Source organism: Myotis myotis, unplaced genomic scaffold (genome assembly GCF_014108235.1).
Source record: "Myotis myotis isolate mMyoMyo1 unplaced genomic scaffold, mMyoMyo1.p scaffold_m19_p_13, whole genome shotgun sequence".
NCBI classification, from domain to species: domain Eukaryota; kingdom Metazoa; phylum Chordata; class Mammalia; order Chiroptera; family Vespertilionidae; genus Myotis; species Myotis myotis.
In genome coordinates this window covers 24,820,053-24,840,915 of record NW_023416317.1, presented here as the reverse complement: position 1 = coordinate 24,840,915, position 20,863 = coordinate 24,820,053, and the positions used below count along the sequence as shown (strand labels likewise).

The following is a 20,863-nucleotide window of genomic DNA, read 5'->3' as shown; positions in this document are numbered from 1 at the left end:
TTGCTTACCACAATATTCCCAGTAGTTTGAACATAACTGACACACATCAGGCTTTCAGTAAATATTTGTTGACTGAGTTGTCCTTGACACTGTGCTTGACCATGGGAACGATGGGCTGTGAATCATGGGCATTAAGGTGAGTGACCTGTCCAAGGTCAAAATAAGCAACTGGGGACTGCTTGGTCAGTTTCCATTTACGTGCTATTTATCTTTGGATGAGACCTGCTTAATTGTACTCTAGTTTTCACTTCTCCCATATTCTGCTCAGAACAGAAAAAGAACTGCCTCATTTATTATAGGTATGCTCAAAGCTAACCAGGGCTGCTGGCATCACTGCAAATACTGTATGTGAAGAAGAATGTAAAAGAGCTATGTTGCCACTATGATATGGCCTTGTGATAAACTGCTCATTTTAGGGAAGTGCTGTACCCACTAGGATGCCCTGTTACCCCAGGCCTCTCAATTTTTGTGTGCTTTTATTTTATTCCTTTGCAGAATGAGTTTTGGGATTAGATGTGAATAACACCAGGAAAATACAGAATGCCTAAAATTTTAACTTTCCCCCCTTCTTAGATGTGAACGATTAGAAGAACAACTAAATGACCTAACGGAGCTCCATCAGAATGAAATCTTGAACTTGAAGCAGGAATTGGCCAGCATGGAAGAGAAAATTGCATATCAGTCCTATGAACGGGCCCGGGACATCCAGGTTAGCATGAAGGATCCAGGTGTAAAAGCAAAAGATTAAAAAGAAAGTAGAATGATTGTTGCCATTGGCTAGTGGGTAGGGGGAATTGTTGTTAAATAGATATAGAGTTTTAGTTTTACAAGATGAAAAGAGTTATAAGATGGATGGTGGTGATGGTTGCACAACAATATGATTGTATTTAATACCACTGAACTTTATACTTAAAAAGTTTAAATGATAAATTTTGTTATGTACATTTTAGCACAATAAAAAAAGAAAAAGGAATGAAGTACTGATAATTTTACAACATAGATGAATCTGAAAAACATTGTGTTCAGCCCTAACCGGTTTGGCTCAGTGGATAGAGCATTGGCCTATGGACTGAAAGGTCCCAGGTTTGATTCCGGTCAAGGGCATGTACCTTGTTTGCAGGCACATCCCCATTAGGGGCTGTGCAGGAGGCAGCTGATCAATGTTTCTCTCTCATCGATGTTTCTAACTCTCTATCCCTCTCCCTTTCTCTCTGTAAAAAAATCAATAAAATATATTTTTTAAAAACAAACAAACAAAAAAACATGGTGTTCAGTGAAAGAAACTTGTCACAGAAGGCACATATTGTATTATTCCATTTATATGGAATGTCCAGACTAGACCAATCTATGGAGACAAAGTAGATAAGTGGTTGCCTGGGGCTGTGGAAAAGGAAACCGACAAGTGATAGCTGAGGAGTAGAGGGTTTCTTTTTGGGATGATGAGAATGTTCTGGAATTTTTATAGTAGTGCACAACATTGTGAATTTACTAAATGTTATTAGATTGTACACTTTAAAATGTTAAATTTTGTGTTAGGTGTATTTTACCATAATAAGAAGTTTAGGGGAAAAGATGGGGAGGGTAGAGAGTCAAAATAAACCCAATACCAGCTATAATATACCTGCTCTTCAGTTCTCAAAAATCTGTACAATTTGGAGGTGATATGTTTGCTTGGTTTTCTGGGAAATGTTTCTAAGCTCACAATAGTCTCAGCCTATAGAAAACCATATGCACTACATCTGTAGTTACTGCTTCAAGAGCTGTGCAGACAAGTCTCCTGGCCATCTTGCCAATCTTCTTCTGTATCAAAGGGGACTTTTGTCCTAGCTGCCACGTCAAAACCTTCTATAGGTACATTGCTAGGCAGTTTGTGAGCATACCACAAGGCAATCATGTGTAAGGTTAGTAGTGACCTTCTAGTTATTCTGTGGGAAAGTAGAATATTTCTCTTTTGCTCATCCAGTTGGGAGGTAATATGAAGGCATCTTGAAATTAGTCTTGGAGAAGGCCCAGGAAACTAGTATTACAGTAGCCTAAAAGAAACAAGGGAATATCTATATTATTTGCCCAGTTACTGTCTTGTCCAGGTGCCTGGAATTCTGTTTATTTTTTAGTTTTTTCCCCAAGATCATAGTGGACCAGGAAGTATCCTTTGTCCATTCTCCATCTAGCTTCAATCTGAAGTTGCCTGATCTTCACTTCAAATCCTAGGAAACCAGGACCCATTGAAACCAAGATCAGAAAAACCCAGGGTTCCACCACTGCTGAATTTTGGAGGATATCTGACCTAAGGGAATAGGTTCTATCCTGAGTGTTATGGTAAATTTCATAAAAACTCATGGGTGAAGGTCATAGCCTTAAGGGGAACAGATCTCTTATAATGTTTGGTCTAGTATTTGAGCATAGTGTCCTCTCTACATAGATCAGTAAATCTTAAAAAGGGAAAGTACTCTCTGCTCTGTACTTAAAAAGCAGAGCAGGGAGCTCTTTCCACTGATGTCAGAGACTTACTTGATTTAAAAGAACACCTGGTAGGGTGTATCTCCATTGTTATAGTGGAAACATTGGAAATAACCTAAATCTCTCCAATACATATTTATACTATAAAACGGGACCTCAAACCATGGCCCGCTGGCCACATGCAAATACAAATATTGTATTTGTTCCCGTTTTGTTTTTTTACTTCAAAATAAGATATGTGCAGTGTGCATAGGAATTTGTTCATAGTTTTTTTTTTTAACTATAGTCCAGCCCTCCAACAGTCTGAGGGACAGTGAACTGGTCCCCTGTTTAAAAAGTTTGAGGACCCCTGCTATAAAATTACCTGCATCAGTTAAAAAGAATGAGGTGGATCTCTATGCATTGACGTAGAGAGAGCGCCAAGACTCACTGTTGAGTGAAAGAGGCAAGTGTGGACCAGTCCTATATTATGATAGAAAATAAAAAAATGATTCCATACATTTCCCAGGGCACATATTTGTATACACTTAAAATATAGGTGAAAGGATGAAAACAAACCAAACTGCAGTATTACTTCAAGAGCAGGGGCTGGAATTGAGGAAAATATCAAGAGAAAGTATGTGTCCTATTTGAAATTTTTTATGGTGAACAAGTAGGTATGTCTTGTGCAACTTAAATTAATAATTTTTAAATGAAAAAGAAAATTATAAAAAAAGAAACATTATATATTTGAGATCTTGTCCATAAAATGTTCAACCAAATCTAATTGTACCCACTGCTTCTTGTGAGCCATCCCACAGGAGTGCATTGGAGGACAGTTTAGGTGAATATTAGTCTAGACCAGTGGTGGGCAAACCGTGGCTCGCAAGCCACATGCGGCTCTTTGGCCCCTTGAGTGTGGCTCTTCCACAAAATACCATGTGCGGACACGCACGTACAGTGCGATTGAAACTTCATGGCCCATGTGCGGAAGTCGGTTTTCGGCCTGGGCAAGTCTATTTTGAAGAAGTGGCATTAGAAGAAGTGGGGGTACATTCGCTGAGGTCAACCCCTCAGATTGAGGACGTTTTTAGCAAAGGCCAGCTTAGGAGTACCCTAATTAAGTTAATAACAATGTACCTACCTATATAGTTTAAGTTTAAAAAATTTGGCTCTCAAAAGAAATTTCAGTTGTTGTACTGTTGATATTTGGCTCTGTTGACTAAAGAGTTTGCCAACCACTGGTCTAGACTCCTTTTGTCACCTTGTATTTATTCCCCTTTACCCTCTTTGTCCTCCCCCTCCCCCCTTCTTCTCTGGTAACCACCATTTTGTTGTCTGTATCTATGGGTTTGTTTGTTTTGGTTTGCTTTTTATTTGTTTGCTTTTTGTTTTATATCCCACATATGAACGAAATGATATGGTTTCTTGTTTTTTTCTGTCTGACTTATTTTACTTAGCATAAGACTTTCAAAATCCATCCATCTTGTCATGAATGGCAATATTTCATCATTTGTTGATTGATTCTCACCCGAAGATATTTTTCCATTGAGTTTTAGAGAGAGGAAGAGAGGGGGAGAGTCAGAGAGTAAGAAACATTGTGAGAGAGACACATGGATTGTGTCTCCTGCACGCACCCTGACCAGGGCCTGGGGCTCAAGCCTGCAACCGAAGTACATACCCTTGACCGGATTTGAACACCTGACCCTTCAGTCTGCAGACCGACTCTCTCTCCTCAGCCAAACCAGCTAGGGCAATATTTCATCTTTTTATGGCTAAGTAGTAGTATTCCATTGTGTGTGTGTGTGTGTGTGTATATATATATATATATATATATATATATATATATATAAACTACATCTTCTTTATGCAACCATCTATCAGATACTTGTGTTATTTGCATGCCTTGGCTATTGTAAGTAATGCTGCAGTGAACATAGGTGTCTGTATATCTTTACAAATAAATGGGCAGCTCTGTGGAACCATAAAAGACACACTCAGGGGGCAGACTCAGTGAGCACCAAAGCCCCATCGAAGCAAGTCTAGCCCCAGAGGGGTGTCTCCAGCACAGAAGTTCTCCCACTGCAGACACAGCTGATTCTCACAGCCAGTTGGCCTGGAGGTCAATTCCTCCCAGTGATAACTATAACAATCAAGGCTTAACTACAACAGACTGTGCACAAAGCCCACAAGGGGGTGCACCAAGAGTGTCTACCTCAGGTTATTGGGACACTTAGCACAGAAAGGCACTCTATCGACACAGCAAAGCATAAAAAATGCTGAGACAAAGAAACAGGACACAAATGACAGAATTGGAGGAAAGCAACCTGCTGGATATAGAGTTCAAAACCACACTTTTAAGGTCTTTAAAGAACTGTCTAGAAGCCACCGATAAACTTAATAAGGCCCTCAAAAAGACTGGTGAGACCGCCTATAAATGTAGTGAGATCTTCAAGAAGACTGGTGAAACCCTCGATGGTGTGATAAAGAACCAACTAGAAATTAAGCATACACTGACTGAAATAAAGAATATTATACAGACTCCCAACAGCAGACCAGAGGATCGCAAGAATCAAGTCAAAGATTTGAAATACAAAGAAGCAAAAAACACCCAACCGGAAAAGCAAAATGAAAAAAGAATCCAAAAATACGAAGATAGTGTAAGGAGCCTCTGGGACAGCTTCAAGCGTACCAACATCCAAATTATAGGGGTTCCAGAAGAAGAGAGAGAGCAAGATATTGAAAACCTATTTGAAGAAATAATGACAGAAAACTTCCCCTACCTGGTGAAAGAAATAGATTTCCAAGTCCAGGAAGCGCAGAGAACCCCAAACAAAAGGAATCCAAAGAGGACCACACCAAGACACATCATAATTAAAATGCCAAGAGCAAAAGACAAAGAGAGAATCCTAAAAGCAGCGAGGGAAAGAAACTCAGTTACCTACAAGGGAATACCCATACGACTGTCAGCTGATTTCTCAACAGAAACTTTGCAGGCCAGAAGGGAGTGGCAAGAAATATTCAAAGTGATGAATACCAAGAACCTACAACCAAGACTACTTTATCCAGCAAAGCTATCATTCAGAATTGAAGGTCAGATAAAGAGCTTCACAGATAAGAAAAAGCTAAAGGAGTTCATCACCACCAAACCAGTATTATATGAAATGCTGAAAGGTGTCCTTTAAGAAGAGGAAGAAGAAGAAAAAGGTAAAGATACAAATTATGAACAACAAATACACATCTATCAACAAGTGAATCTAAAAATCAAGTGAATAAATAATCTGATGAACAGTAAAAAAAATAAACCAAAAAACCCCACAAATAAATGTTTTCAGAATTTTCAGGTAGATACCCAGAAGAGGGATTGATGGGTCATATGGTAGCTCTAATCCTTAATTTTTTGAGGAACCTCTTCACTGTATTCCATAGTGGCTGCACCAGTTTATATTTCTACCAGCAGTATATGAGAGTTCTCTTTCCTCCACATCCTGTGCAATATTTATTTCTTATCTTATTGATAATAGCCATTCCAACTACTTCATTGTAGTTTTGGTTTGCATTTTCCTTATAGCTAGTGATGTTGAGCATTTTTTCATATATCTGTTGGTCATCTGTATGTCTTCCTTGGAAAATGTCTAGTCATGTCCTCTGCCCATTTTTTAATTGGATTGTTTGGGTTTTTTTCTTGTTGAGTTGTTCTTTGTATATTTTGGATTTTATCCCCTTTAGGTAGGTAACATTTGCAAATACCTTCTGGAATTTCATTGGTTGCCTTTTTGTTTTGTTAATTGTTCCTTTTGCTGTGCAGAAGATTTTGGTTTGATGTAGTCCTATTCATTTATTTTTGCTTTTACTTCCCTTGCCTTTGGTGTCACAAATACGCATCCTGAAGTTTGGTGACTATGTTTTCTTCTATCTATCTTAATTGTTTCTGGTCTTATATTCAAGCCTTTAAACTACTTTTGAGTTCATTTTTGTGTGTGGTGTCAGATAGTCTAGTTTCATTCTTTTCAGTTTCCCCAACACTATTTATTAAAGACTTTCCTTTCTCCATTGTATATTTTTGGCTCCTTTGAAAAGTAGTTGCCCATATATGTGTGGGTTTATCTCTAGGCTCTCAGTTCTGCTCCATTTGTCCATTTCTCTGCCAATACCGTATTGTTTTGATTACTATAGTTTTGTAGTATAATTTGTAGTATAATCACACAGGGAGTGTGATACCTATAGCTTTGTTCTTTTTTCTTTCTTTCCAGGATTGCTTTGGTTATTTGGGATCTTTTGTGGTTCCATACAAATTTGAGGGGTTTAAAAATTCTATTTCTAAGAGAAATGCTACTGGGATTTTGATAGGGGTTGCATTAAACATATATTGCAACACTGTGTTGTAGTTTTCAATGTACAGGTCCTTCACTTCTTTTGTTAAGTTTATTCCTAAGTATTTTATCCTTTTTGTTGCAATTGTAAATGAATTTTTTTCTTCATCTCACTTTCTGATACTTTGTTTAGTATATAGGAGTGCAGCAGATTTTTTTATGTTGATCCTTTAACTTTACTGTATTTATTGTTTCTAATAGTTTTTTCATGTAGTCTTTAGGATTTTCTATATAGAGAATCATGTCATCTGCAAATAATGGCAGTTTTACTTCTTCCTTCCAAATTTAGATGCCTTTTCTTTTTTCTCTTGCCTAATTGCTCTGGCCAAGACTTCCAGTACTTTATTGAATAGCAGTGGTGAGAATGGGCATCCTTGTCTTGTTCCTGATCTTAGAAGAAAAGTTTTTTACCATTTAGTATGATGTTAGCTGAGGGTTTGTTATATATGGCCTTTGTTGTGTTAAGGTACTTTTCTTCTAAACCAGTTATATTAAGTGTTTTATCATAAGTGGATGTTGTATCTTGTCAGATACAACTTTTTCTACATCTATTGATATGATTATATGATTCTTATCTTTTATTTGTTAATGTTGTGTATTGACCAATTTGCATGCATTGAACCATCCTTGCATCCCTGGAATGAACCCCACTTGATGATGATGTTTTATCTTTTTATTGTACCCTGTATTCAATTTGCCAATATTTTGTTTAGGATTTTTGCATCTATGTTCATCAAAGATATTGGCCTATAATTTTCTTTTTTGTGTTGTTCTTACCAGGTTTTGGTATCAGGATAATGTTAGCCTTGTAAAATTAGTCAGGAAGTATTACTTCCTTTCAGTTTTTTTTTGAAGAGCATGAGAATGATAGGTATTAAACCTTCTTTGAATGTTTGGTGGAATTCACTTGTGAAGCCATCTGGTCTTGGACTTTTGTTTTTTGAGAGTTTTTTTTTTTATGACAGTTTCAATTTCCTTACTAGTGATCGGACTATTTAGGTTTTCCAATTTTTCATTTCTCGGTCTAGGAAGGTTACATATTTCTAAGAATTTGTCTATTTTTTCTAGGTTATCAAATTTGGTGGCATAAAGCCTTTCATGGTATTCTTGTATAATCCTTTGTATTTCTCTGATGTTCGTTGTAACTTCTCTTTCATTTTTTATTTTATATGAGTCTTTTTCTCTTTTTTCCTTAGCAAGTCTAGCCAGAGATTTGTCAATTTTATTTCTTTTCAAAGAACCAGCTCTTTGCTTCATTATTTTTTTCTATTATCCTTTTGTTCTCTATTTCATTTATTTCCACTCTAATTTTTATTGCTTTCTTCTACTGACTTTGAAATTCCTTTGTTCTTTTTATAGTTCTTTAATGTATAATGTTAAGTGGTTTATTTGAGAGTTTTCTTATTTCTTGAGATAGGCATGTAATGCTGTAAACCTTTTTGTACCATTTTTGTTGCATCCCCCAAATTTTGGTATGTCGTATTTTTATTTTTATTTGTCTCTCTATATCTTTTGATCTTTTATTTTATTTATTTCTTCTTTGACCCAGTAGTTGTTCAGCAGTATGTTGTTTTATCTTCACATATTCATGTTTTTGTCAGCTTTCTTCCTGTAGTTTTATACCATTTTGATCAGATAATATGCTTTGGTATGATTTCTGTCTTCTCAAATTTATTGAGACTGGTTTTGTGCTACAACATGGTCTATCCTTGAGAATGTTTCATGTGCACTTGAAAAGAATGTATATTTTTGTTATTTTGGGGGTGGAAAGTTCGATAAATATCAAATATGTTCTTTGCTCTAATGTGTCCTTTTTTTTTTAATCCTCCCCCACAGGATATTTTTGCCATTGATTTCTAGAGAGAGTGGTAGGGAGGAAGAAAGGGGGAGAGAGAAAGAAAAAAAATCCATGTGAGAGAGACACATTAGTTGGTTGCCTCCACGCCTGTCCCTGCAGGTGCTGGGAACCTGCAACTGAGGCACATGTCCTTGCCCAGGAATTGAACCTGTGGACTCCTTGGGCCAATGCTCTAACCACTGAGCAACTGGCCAGAGCTGTAATGTCATTTAAGATCAATATTTCCTTGTTTAACTTTCTATTTGGGAAGTTGTCATTATTTGTTTGAATAGGCTCTCTGTTCCCTTTTTCCTCTCTTTTCCTACTTTAAGGGGAGAAACAAAGGAGTCTTCCCATTTCACCATGATGCTGTGGTCACTCTCTAGTATATTTAAAATCATTGGCATAGCTCAGGATGCATCTGGCTTGCCTCAGGGGCAAATCAGCTTCTCAGATTACTTGTAAGCAAAAGTTTAACTATTCCCTGTTCTGGCCCACAGGAGGCCCTGGAGGCGTGCCAGACCCGCATCTCCAAGATGGAGCTACAGCAGCAGCAGCAGCAGGTGGTGCAGCTGGAAGGGCTGGAGAATGCCACTGCCCGGAACCTTCTGGGCAAACTCATCAACATTCTTCTGGCTGTCATGGCAGTTCTTTTGGTCTTTGTCTCCACCGTAGCCAACTGCGTGGTTCCTCTTATGAAGACTCGCAACAGGACGTTCAGCACTTTATTTCTTGTGGTTTTCATTGCCTTTCTCTGGAAGCACTGGGATGCCCTCTTCAGCTATGTGGAACGGTTCTTTTCATCCCCCAGATGATGCTGGCAAAAGAAGGCAGTGCTCCCCTACCCTCTGGCGAGTGCATGCAGCAAAGAATTAGACAGCAACTTACCTACTCTGAAGTTTTCTACAACAACAAAAGAGTTGAGTGAATCTGTTTACATTTAGAATAATGTTTTTTTCTTCAAGAGACACAATTGCAATAGTATTTTTTAGATTTTATCCAAGAAGTTTTTTGGGCAAAATTCTTGGATCATTTTTATGTAGCATGATTTTCCTTGGGATGCAAATCTTAAACAGTCCTTTAACATGAACCAACAATCTGGAGCACACTGAAGGGCATCTAAAATGTGGCTTGAAAAACTGCACTAAAACCCACTAAAAAGATGCAAAAACCTGATTAGGGAAACCAGTTAAACCTAACACCCTGCCTTGTCTGGGCTCACCACCTCTCCCCTCCCAGACTAACTTTACTGTGAAATCCTACCACATTCCATGTCTGAATTTTTGGATTCAGGGCGGATTTTCCTTGTCCGTGGAAGAACACATGGATCTCCCTGGCTTTCTCACCCAAGTTGGCTACTCGTGCTAATGCTGGAAGTATGATTGCTTTTGAACCTGGTCCCTTAATCTTTGCTAGGATACAAGTGTGAGAGCATCATGCCCCACAGGATCACTGCATAGTCCTACTACAGTGTTTTGAAGTAGCCCTCCAAATACTTAATTTTAAGCAAAATCCCATGGCCGCACTTTTAAGGTTTTTTTAAAAACGTGTATAGTCATCAATTAAAAAAAAAAATCCAAACAGCATACTTGAAGAATGTAATACTCAAACTCTCAGTGCTTCCTTATGGTTTCTAATAGGAATTTTTATTGTTATTATTATTATTGGGTGGTTTGTGTTTTTTGTTTTGCTTTTTGAAAGGGTTGGGAGGGTCTTTTACTTTTCCTTTGAAATAAAGAAGTGATGTTTTTAAATGAAGAAATGTGTGGATATTTAAGTGTGCTGCTCCCTCTTATCTTGAAACAGTTTGAGTAAAGGAAGACTTGCTATAAATGCTGCCCTCTGATGCCCTTGTTTTATGATGCAGCTTAAACTCCTTTGTCTGGCTGCTGCTGCTGCTGCTTTTTGGTGTTTGCTGCCCCACCACCACCACCACTTCATGGGCTTGGTTTGGTTGGAGAGGAATGGGGTGTGCAGGGAGAAGCTGTTTCCACAAACCAGCATGATAGGATAGAGATTTTTTTGCCCCAAGCAAATGTTCACTCAGTGACTTTGGGCTGAGCTGTCTTTAGGAAAAAAAAATGAGACTATGAGAGTCATAAATAATTCCTTGTGTTTCCTTAATTTATTTTTTAACACCTCCTAATTACTGAAACCAAAGTGATTATGAATCTTGTGTCTGCATTTTGGCCCCCACATCCTTAATTTCAAAGCTTTATTTTGTCTGCCTGAGAGAATTGACTGAAGGTGATTCTCCCTAAAGAGCAGAGAAGGAGATATCAGGTTAGAAGGACCCAAGTTTGGGGTGTAAAGTGTTGTCGGCTTCCTTTTCATATAGACTGACATTAACATAATTATGCTCAGTGGACTTTTATAGACAGTTTAGAAAAATGGACTGAGTCTTCTTCCCCTTCCTATAACCAGTTCCATCATCTTGGTGGAACTTGGCCTTTTAGAGTTTATCTAGAAACTTTGGCTAATCTTTTCATATTTGCAGCATTAAGTCACAAAATGTTGTTCCTCTTAGCTTCAGCTCTGTGCAACCAAGTAATGAGCAAGGGACACATGATGTGCCCCAAACCATGCTTTGCCTGTTTCCCCCTATCCCGGGGAATTCCTTTGAAACTAGATTAGCATTGCCTTGTCTGTCTGACAGCATGGTTTACATGACAGCTCCAGCCTCTGGTGGCTTTGGCAAGCTGGCCTTCTCAGAGTCAGCATGTTGTTACCATAATCATTTTGATATTTTAACTCAGGTACCCCAGTCTTCATTCTATCCCCAGATGATTGTAGCATACCTGTTAGCTCTGTTGACCTCTCAAAATTAATGCCCAGAGCAGGGACCAGGGTGGATTTTTTTTTTTTTAATCTCAAGGGAGATTTTTCTTTTAAAAAATAATTGGAACCAATTCATGTTCAGGCCAAAAACAAATTGTTCCCAAGCCTATGTATTTAAAATGTTAACTTTGTCTAAAAATATTGCAGTGATTTTAGACCGGAGTGCCAAAGGATACCATGACCTTGTTGAACTAGCACAGCTTGTTCTTTCTGTTTTAGCTACGGCTCAGAATAGAGAGCCACAGTTCTCCAGTTTTTCTAAGATGGAACCTTTGCGTCCCCTAAACTGTGTAGAGGATACTAAGTTTTGTGGGCACTGGAAGTCACTGTGATAGATGAATTTCAATTATTCCTTATGCCTTGGGATGGTTTCTATCAAAGGAATGTTGTTGCCTCTGGAAAGCCCCCTGATCTCCCAGCCAAACATGCCTGTGCTAACTTTCCATTCTCCTCTCTCAAACTGTCTTAGGAAGGACGTTCAGGCTGGGTCAGGCACAGTAATGGCCTTCTAGCTCTCTTGTTTCTTGATTGTTCAGCAGGCCCAACAGTTGTCTGCATTTAATGCTATTTGTAACTGAATATGGTTTGATGCCTTTCCCCATTTTCTGCTGCCCATACCTATTACCTTTGAGTTTCTTTGCATTGTGACTGTTCTTGGATTCTCCTGTCTGTTCAAAGCTCTTCTATAACCTTGCCCTAATAATTTAACGATTGTTCTGTAGGTGGAAAATTCCCATCATTTTAATGCTTCTTCTCTTTTAAAGACTACATGCATTCCCTTTGAAATGAAGCATTCCTGGATTACTTGTTAGTGGTGGTGCCTGAGGCTAGCTGTGGTAGCCTAGGTGACACTGTTCAGGTTATAGAATGACTAATATTTTACATTTTTAAATGATAATTGAAGGACATGTCTGTCTGCTCCAATTTCAATTTCTTGGTATATACTCAGTACATCCTAGCAAGGAAGGCTTTCTATTCCAATGGCTCCTTAAGCAAAAGTAGGTTAAATTTTATACTTCATATTGACTGGAACCCTTTCTCTCCCTTGTACCCCTTCCACCCAATTGACGTAAAAATCTGATACCAAGGAAAATACTGAGATTAAGCCTTCCTTGCTAGTCATGTCTTATGAGCATATTTTCATGTGTCTTTCACTACATTTGGTTTTGTTTCTAATTTCATATTCCTTTGAGGTACAGTCAGATGAAATGCTGAATTCCGAGTGAGTTCCAGTACAGAGCTGCCTATCAGCTTTGGAAAATATGCATCCAAAACAAAACCAAATATTATAGTCAACAAATTCACAAAGGCAAAATTATGGTTCCCACCCCTAAATGAGACTGGGGATTTTGAATGTGGCTCTAAGAGTTAACATTTCTATCTGTGTGTTATGTATGCTAAGTGATATCCCCAGTAGGACTGACTACTAGACTGTAAGTGTGTTTTATCAAAGTGTGTAAGAATAAAAACTCGCACGAATTGAAAAGTACAGAAATGACACTTGTGAACGTGTGAACGTTAACACTGTAGTTGATAGATCTTAAGCTGCTAATTGTTGAGAGAGAATTACATTTATGTTTTGTCTGGTTGCTGCAGATTCTCAGCAGCACTTTTACTGTATATACAAATTGAAATAAAGACCTCAGCTATTAACGAGGTGGTTGGACTTGGGTTTGTTTTGCTCTTTATTTTTGCATATTCCGTTTCCAGTGACAAGTTTGTCAGTCTGAAAACTTTCCACTGGTTTATGCATTAGAAACTGTGTCTGTGTTGTGTGAGTGCGTGCATGTGCGAGTATATGTTTAGCCAGTATCTTGAAACTGTAACTGATAGCTGAGTGGCCATCACTGTCTCCCTGGATTTTATACACATCACTTCAGATGTGGCCTTTTGCCACAATTCCTTTAGACTGGTCAGACTGCCTTTTAGACCTTTGGAGGGAGTTCTTTAGAGGCAGTACTCCCCAATTCAGCATCTGAAGATCCCACAGTGGGGATGGTAATCCCTGTCCATTTGTTAATAAACAAATGTTATGATGGGTGTATAAACATACTTTGTAAACATTTAACATTCAGGTTCTGTGTGCATGTAAGGGGTTTACCTAGCCTAATTCCATGGATGGTTTTGTTGTAGAGGTAATAATTTCTTTATTTTTTGTTAATCCTCACCCGAGGGTATTTTTCCATTGATTTTTAGAGAGAGTGGAAGGGAGAGACAGACAGAAACGACGATGTGAGAGAGACGCATTGATTGGTTGCCTCCCACATGCACCCTGACCAGGGTTGGGGATCAAGCCTGCAACTGATATACACGCCCTTGATTGGAATCAAACTGGGACTCTTCAGTCACCAGGCTGATGCTCTATCCACTGAGTCAAATTGGCCAGGGCTGAGGTAGTAATTTCTATTAGTTTTTGATCTACGGAAGGCCTCTGGAAATCCAGAAGCTTAATCTTGCCTTTGACAGGGTACTAAGCAGGGACCTGATGTCTTTCTTCTTCACGGTCCCAATCTGCATTTCAAGATATTTGGGACCATACTTCTGGTTTAGTAGCTCTGTTCTTCCTACCACATCTATGAACTAGAAACATCACACCCATCTTGACCCTTCCTAGTAGATGTGAAAATAAGAGAGGTCTCTTGAGAAAGTTTTTAAAATTGTTGTGAGAATGCCCTTCCGTAAGCTCCTAGAAACAGAATGCAGGTTGTACGTTGCCCAATCCCAAGGGGCTCGGTGAGTAAGTTACACTATGAAGGATACAGCTTAGTGTTGTACAGTGCATAATGGGCACAAAGAGCAGCTCTGATTATAGGTGATATGTAATTTCAAAGCCTGCTTTATTTTCATTCATTAAAAATGAGAATGGAAGGCTGGTAGCATAAATCTGAGACGTTGCCATGTAGCAAACAGATTGGGGAGTTAAGGGACAGTATGGCCAACTAGAAAATGTATGACTCACCTAAAGGATTCAGATGTGTTACTTTTAAACTCTATGGACTAAGACTAGGTAGAGTAGCTACATTTGTTGAGTACTTATTGAATGCCAACCATAATGCTTTGTACTTGACATGTAGTTCTCAATTCCCCCACAATCTCCCACAAGCAATGTTGTCCTGGTTGTGGAGCTAAAGACAAGCGTGAATTAAATGGCTTGCTCAAAGTTACACTGGCAGGATATGTAACAAAAGATGAGTGTCCACAGTGTGTCAGTATAAGAATTAATACAACCAAGAAGAAAAGTCAACTTGATAGAAAATAGACAAAGGTTATGAAAAATAGTTCACAAAAAAAGAAACAAATTACCAATAAGCATTCAAAAGAAAATGTTCAGCCTTGTGTGTAAATCAGTGCATTAAATGGGGGGTGGGGGGGGGAGAGCCAGTTGTGGAATCGTCTCCTATTTACATTTAAAATATTTTTGTGTAAATAAATATATATGTAAATATATAGAAACATAACTGCATAGAAAACTGTCCCCAATAGTTACTTCTGGGAAAAGGAGTGGGAGTAATCGTGGGACTTTGATGCTTGACTCCTGTAAAATATGGATCTCTTAACATGAATGTATTTTGTGTATTTTTAAATTAAAAATATAAAAACTTAGCCGAGCTGGTTTGGCTCAGTGGATAGAGCGTCCGCCTGAGGACTGAAGGGTCCCAGGTTTGATTTCTGGTCAAGGGCATGCGGGTTGCAGGCTGGATTCCCAGTGGGTGGCGTGCAGGAGGCAACCGATCAATGATTCTCATCATTGATATTTCTATCATTCCCTCTCCCGTCCTCTCTGAAATTTACATACACACACACACACACACACACACACACACACACATATGTATATATGTAAAAACTTAAAATAATAAGTCCATTGCGAGAGGTAAAAAATTTAAAAAAAAAAATGGTTGATAGTGTTCCTAATGCCAGGCTATAATAGACCATCTTTTTCTGGGCTTGGTGGTCAAATGGATATCCTGCTGCCAGAGGGCACAAGTGGAGAAGTGTGCTTGCAGCAACTGGGATAGCCTATTCAGTTCAGCCCTTCATTCATCCAACAGTGTTTGAGAGCCATTCTGCACAAGACAGCACTGTGGGAATGTGCTGAATCCAGGGGAAAGGAATGTGGCGGAAGGAGGTACATGTTGTCATAGAGTCAGAAGCCGTGTGTGGGAGTGAGGAGGAGGAAGCAATTCTTTTTTTTTTTTTTTAATATATTTTATTGATTTTTTATAGAGAGGAAGGGAGAGAGATAGAGAGTTAGAAACATCGATGAGAGAGAATCATCGATCAGCTGCCTCTTGCACATCTCCCACTGGGGATATGCCCGCAACCCAGGTACATGCCCTTGACCGGAATCGAACCTGGGACCTCTCAGTCCGCAGGCCGACGCTCTATCCACTGAGCCAAACCGGTTTGGCGAGGAAGCAATTCTGAGAGGCAATTGGGAAAGGCTGGACGGAGGAGGGAGTGGTATCTGGGCTGAGAGATGATGGGTTTTTGATGAGTGGAAATGAATGAGGAGGGCATTCCACATAGAAGGAACAATATTAGCAAAACTCACAGAAGTGAAAAAGGCCAAGATGAGTAGTTCAAGCAATGGATGTGAGCCTTGGATGGCTGGTAGGCTGCCTTGGAAGAAAGTGTGAATCAAGAACAAAGTTAAAGTGATAGGGGAGGTAGGGAAGGTTTTAAGAAATCTCAAATGCCATGCTAAGGTTTGCCCTATGGTTGCAAGAGAAGCCATTAAAGCTGTTGGGAGGTGTAATGATCCAGCCTTGTGTTTAAAGGTAATTATAATACTTTCTAAAGGAACCTGTAGCCTTTTTCATGTCATTAAGTTAATCGGCTGGTTGAGAAATGCTGTCTAAGGTATTTGATCTTTTGCCTTTTGATCCTATCTATAATGGGGGGAGCTGAAAATTTTATTATTTGGTATCTAGGAAGTGAGGGTATAGGAAGCTCAGAGTCCAATTCTTGTTACAAAAACAAAAAACAATCCCTGTCACCTTTGGCATTAAAATTCTTAAATGTGCCCCCCTCCACCACCCTCAGAGTGGCTAGTGGATTGAGCATTGCCCCATGCACCAAGAGATCTCCGGTTGGATTCCCAGTTGGGGCACATGTCCGGTTGCGGTTTTGGGCTCAATCCCCGCAGTGGGAAGGTGTGCAGGAGGCAGCTGATCGATGTGTGTCTCTCATTGATGTTTCTATCTCTCCCTCTCCTCTTTAAAAAAAAATCAATAAAAACATTTAAATTTTTTAATTCTTAAATGCTAGAGCAAAAGGACTTGACACAATTTATTCCGGTTTCTGCTTTAATGCTTAAATTGTCCAAAGGAATATTCTTTTAGAAGACTTCATTTCAACAGTTATTGAGACTCCTATTAAATGTACAGCAAACCATGATGGGAATAAATGACAACCACTATACCTTAAAGAAAAGATACTGAGAATTAAATGAAATAATTATACAGTGCCTTTCCCAGCAACTGACGTAGAGTAAGCGTTTCACAAATAGTCTCCATTATTAATGTTATTTTTTAAAGATGTTTTTATTGATTTTAGAGAGAGGGTTAAAGAGATAGGAACATAGATGAGAGAGAAACATCAATCAGCTGCCTCCTGCACCCCGCCCCCACTGGGGATTGAGCCCCCAACCCAGGCATGTTCCCTGGCCCGGAATCAAACCAGTGCCCTTTTGGTTTATGTGTCGACGCTCAACCACTGAGCACACCAGTCGGGCTATTAATATTGATAATAGACTGATAATTCCTTGAAGACAGCGATTTGTCTTACTCATCTGGATCTCTTTAGAATATATCATGTTTCCCATTCTTACCTGAGGAAAAGGGCCCAATAGCCAGAATTTGAGCTGTCCCTGACCAGCCCTGACTCTTGAGTTGGTTTGGGAAACCAAAAAAAAATCAGTATAGGTCAAATATACCCTGACAATAGAAACAACAAAAGAGAGCATCACAGCCATGGAGAACAAACTTGCAAATGGACTCCCATACAATTGGCTAATGATAGATTTTACTGGTGCTTTCTTAACCACAAGGACATTGTTGTGTTCATGGTTTTGTCCTTAATGCCTGGAATGGTGCCTGGCACTTAAAGGTGCTTATTAAAGAGTGGAATTTTAAAATGTCGTTTATTGAATACCTTTTCTGTGCCAGACACAGTGCCACTTGTTCCCCTTCTAATTCTTACAGCTCCTCTGAAGAGGAGGCGGCATAAATTCCATGTTGCAGATGAAAACAGAAGCTCAGATAGGTGCTTGGAGTTCATCCTATAGATAAGCCACTCCACTAGTAAATGGCAAAGTCAGCTTTTGAATTCAGCTAAGTTTGCCATAGGCCCATGCTGTTTCTACTATTCCATTTGGCTGGACAGAGAATCAGATTTGTGGATTTCAGACTCTTTGACCTTGAGAAGGCAAATTACTTTTTCTGGGCCTCAGTGTAAAGTCAGTTCTTTTCCAGCACAAAAATGATATTCTTAGTACAGTGCTTGATGCCCAGCTCACAATCTTCTTAGAAGCATAAGCTGAAATCACTGAGCTGATTAAGCATCAGGACAAGACAAAATAGGAGTATGTAGCTGAGGTCTAGGTGTGACCAAAATGGGATTTGTAGAGGGAGGGAGCAGGAAGCCAGGGGAGGAGGATGTAAATGTAACAAAATGTCTGCATGATAGTGGGTTCAGGGGTGTTCTGTACTCTACTATATGAAATATTTCATGAGCTAAAAGAAAAAAACAAGGTATCATGGCAGTGACATAGCACATTAATGGATGATAATTGAGCCAATTCCTCTCAATATGTTCTTTTTTAAAAATATATTTTATTGATTTTTTTTAGAGAGGAAGGGAAAGGGATAGAGAGTTAGAAACATCGATGAGAGAGAAACATCGATCAGCTGCCTCCTCCACACCTCCTACTGGGGATGTGCCCGCAACCAAGGTACATGCCCTTGACGGGAATTGAACCTGGGACCCTTCAGTCCGCAGGCCAACTCTCTATCCACTGAGCCAAACCGGTTAGGGCCTTCTCAATATGTTCTTCATGAAATCTGCAAGTTGTGTTCAACCGGTCAGAATTCTTACAGAGCACATCAACACATCTGTGGTACTTCAATGTTCTAAAAAACATATAGTATCAGTTTTATCCCATTTAATTCTTCATTTACTGTAATGATTAAAGGCTCATGGGTTATCTGAAAGAAGTAGTTACAAGCAGCTTAAAATTTTCTCATCATGTCCTTTAAAATAATAAGTATTAATTTTAATAATTGATTTTTCAAGCACAAAATGTAAAAGTTTCAAACATAATGTCACAAAGTTTTTGTCCATTTTAAATGCTCTATCGCATAGTTTGGTTTTTCTTCATTTTAAGACCCCTTTATCCAGTTCCAAATATATGTATGTATTTTAATGTATCGATGGACCTTTTTCTTAGATAATTAAGCTTAAAGAGTATGTGTAATTCGTGAATGTGAAAAGTTGACTTCATGAGTGTTTTTGTTCAGTGGGGGCAGCTGCCTACCCCGGCGGTCCTTGATAGACTCCTTTTAATAGAGACCCTGAATCACACACAGCTTTAAGCAGTGGTGTAAGCTTTTTCTTTTCTCTTACTCATTTCCAACAGGTGTCTTCCAAAACATATGACACACTTCCTGCTGAAATTAATTTAATCATCATGACCCAGTTGTCAGCCTGGGGAAGCTGACTCAGATGACTGGAGTGTGATGCTCTTTGCCCCTGCACTAAAACAACCTAGACTACTGTGCTTTTGTTCTTTTTTAAAAATGTCAACTTTACTGAGGTATATAATTCACACACCATACAATTCACCCATTTAAAGTGTTCTATTCAGTGATTTTTTGTATATTCAGAGCTGTGCATCCAGCATCACTAATTCCAGAACATTTTCATCATCCCCAAAAGGAACCTTGCACCCCTTAGCTGCCACTCTGCTGCTCTTCTATCCCTCCCAGCCCTAAGAAACCATTAATCTTTCTATCTATAGATTTGCCTATTCTGGGCATTCCATAGAAATGGAATCATGCAATATGTGTTCCTTTGTGACTGGCTTCTTTTACTTAGGGTGTTTTCAAGCTTCATTCATCTGGTAGCATGTTTCAGTACTTCATTCCTTTTTGTTGCTGAATAAGATGGCATTGTATAGATTTACCATATTTTTATCCATTCATCAGATGATGGATATTTGGGTGGTTTTCACTTTTTTGGCTATTCAGAATAGTGCTACTGTGAACATCATGTGCAAGTTTTTGAATGAACATGTTTCATTTCTCTTGGGTATATACATAGGAGTGGAATTGCTGGGTCATATCGTAACTATGTTTAACCCTTTGAGAAACTATCAGACTGTTTCCAAAGTGGCTGAACCCTTTTATATTCCCACCATCAGTCTCCACATCCTCCGGTACTTTTCATTATCTGACTTCTTACCCACCCTGTGGGTGTAAAATGATATCTCATTGTGGTTTTGATTTGCATTTCCTTGATGACTGTGTGTTTTTATTCTAATATCTCTTTTCACCAGCTTTCCTATCTATATCCTCCCAAACCAGGCTGTGGCTGTCACATTTCATTATTGCCAATGTGGTTGCCATACCTAAAAAGCCTTTCAATTCCCTTCTAAAAACTGCTTTCCATCTACTATGGGCCAGGATTCCATATATCCCAGCTTGTCAGGATTATGTCCAACATGAGATTACATGGGTTCTGGATGAGGCCCTGCCATGCAGTAAGGTATGTGCTTGCACTTTGTGACTGCTGATCTAGCAGCTTTGCGATGATTCTGCTTAAAACCACGATTTTATGAAAAAGAAGAAGGAAAGCAGAAAGGGAGGGAGGGAGAGAGAGTGAGAAAGAGAAAAAGAAGGAGAAAGGGAAGGAAGAGGGAAGTGTGGCTTTCTACTAGTGGGCTTGGTTGGCCCAAGTCTTAATACAGGTGTCCTCCCTCTCCTTGCTTCATGCCTGGTACCCCTTCACTCCTCTGGACCTTTGCATGTGCTGTTCCTTTTTCCAGTGACCCCTCCCCCCACCCCACTTGTCTGCCTGGCAAGCTCTTATTCATTCTTTTTAAAAAATATATATATTTTGCCCTAAGCGGTTTGGCTCAGTGGATAGAGCGTCGGCCTGCGGAATGAAGGGTCCCTGGTTCGATTCCGATCAAGGGCATGTACCTTGGCTGCGGGCACATCCCCAGTAGGAGGTGTGCAAGAGGCAGCTCATCGATGTTTCTCTCTCATCGATGTTTCTAACTCTCCCTTTCCCTTCCTCTTTGTAAAAAATCAATAAAATATATTTTAAAATATATATATATATATATATTTTGTTGATTTTTTACAGAGAGGAA

The 20,863-nt window shown here is 39.1% G+C and overlaps 1 protein-coding gene across 8 annotated transcripts in view; it reads left to right on the top strand.

The window, feature by feature from the left end:
* The window catches only part of TMCC1 (transmembrane and coiled-coil domain family 1), a 167,823-nt gene extending 154,665 nt beyond the window's left edge, over window positions 1-13,158 (top strand). For all 8 annotated transcript variants that reach the window (XM_036332265.1, XM_036332266.1, XM_036332267.1 and 5 more), the window contains 2 exons: window positions 574-709; window positions 9,150-13,158. In XM_036332265.1, coding sequence (XP_036188158.1) covers window positions 574-709; window positions 9,150-9,464 — 451 coding nt within the window. In that variant the 3' untranslated portion in view covers window positions 9,465-13,158. The remainder of the gene's footprint in view (window positions 1-573; window positions 710-9,149) is intronic.
* The last annotated feature ends 7,705 nt before the right edge of the window (window positions 13,159-20,863 follow it).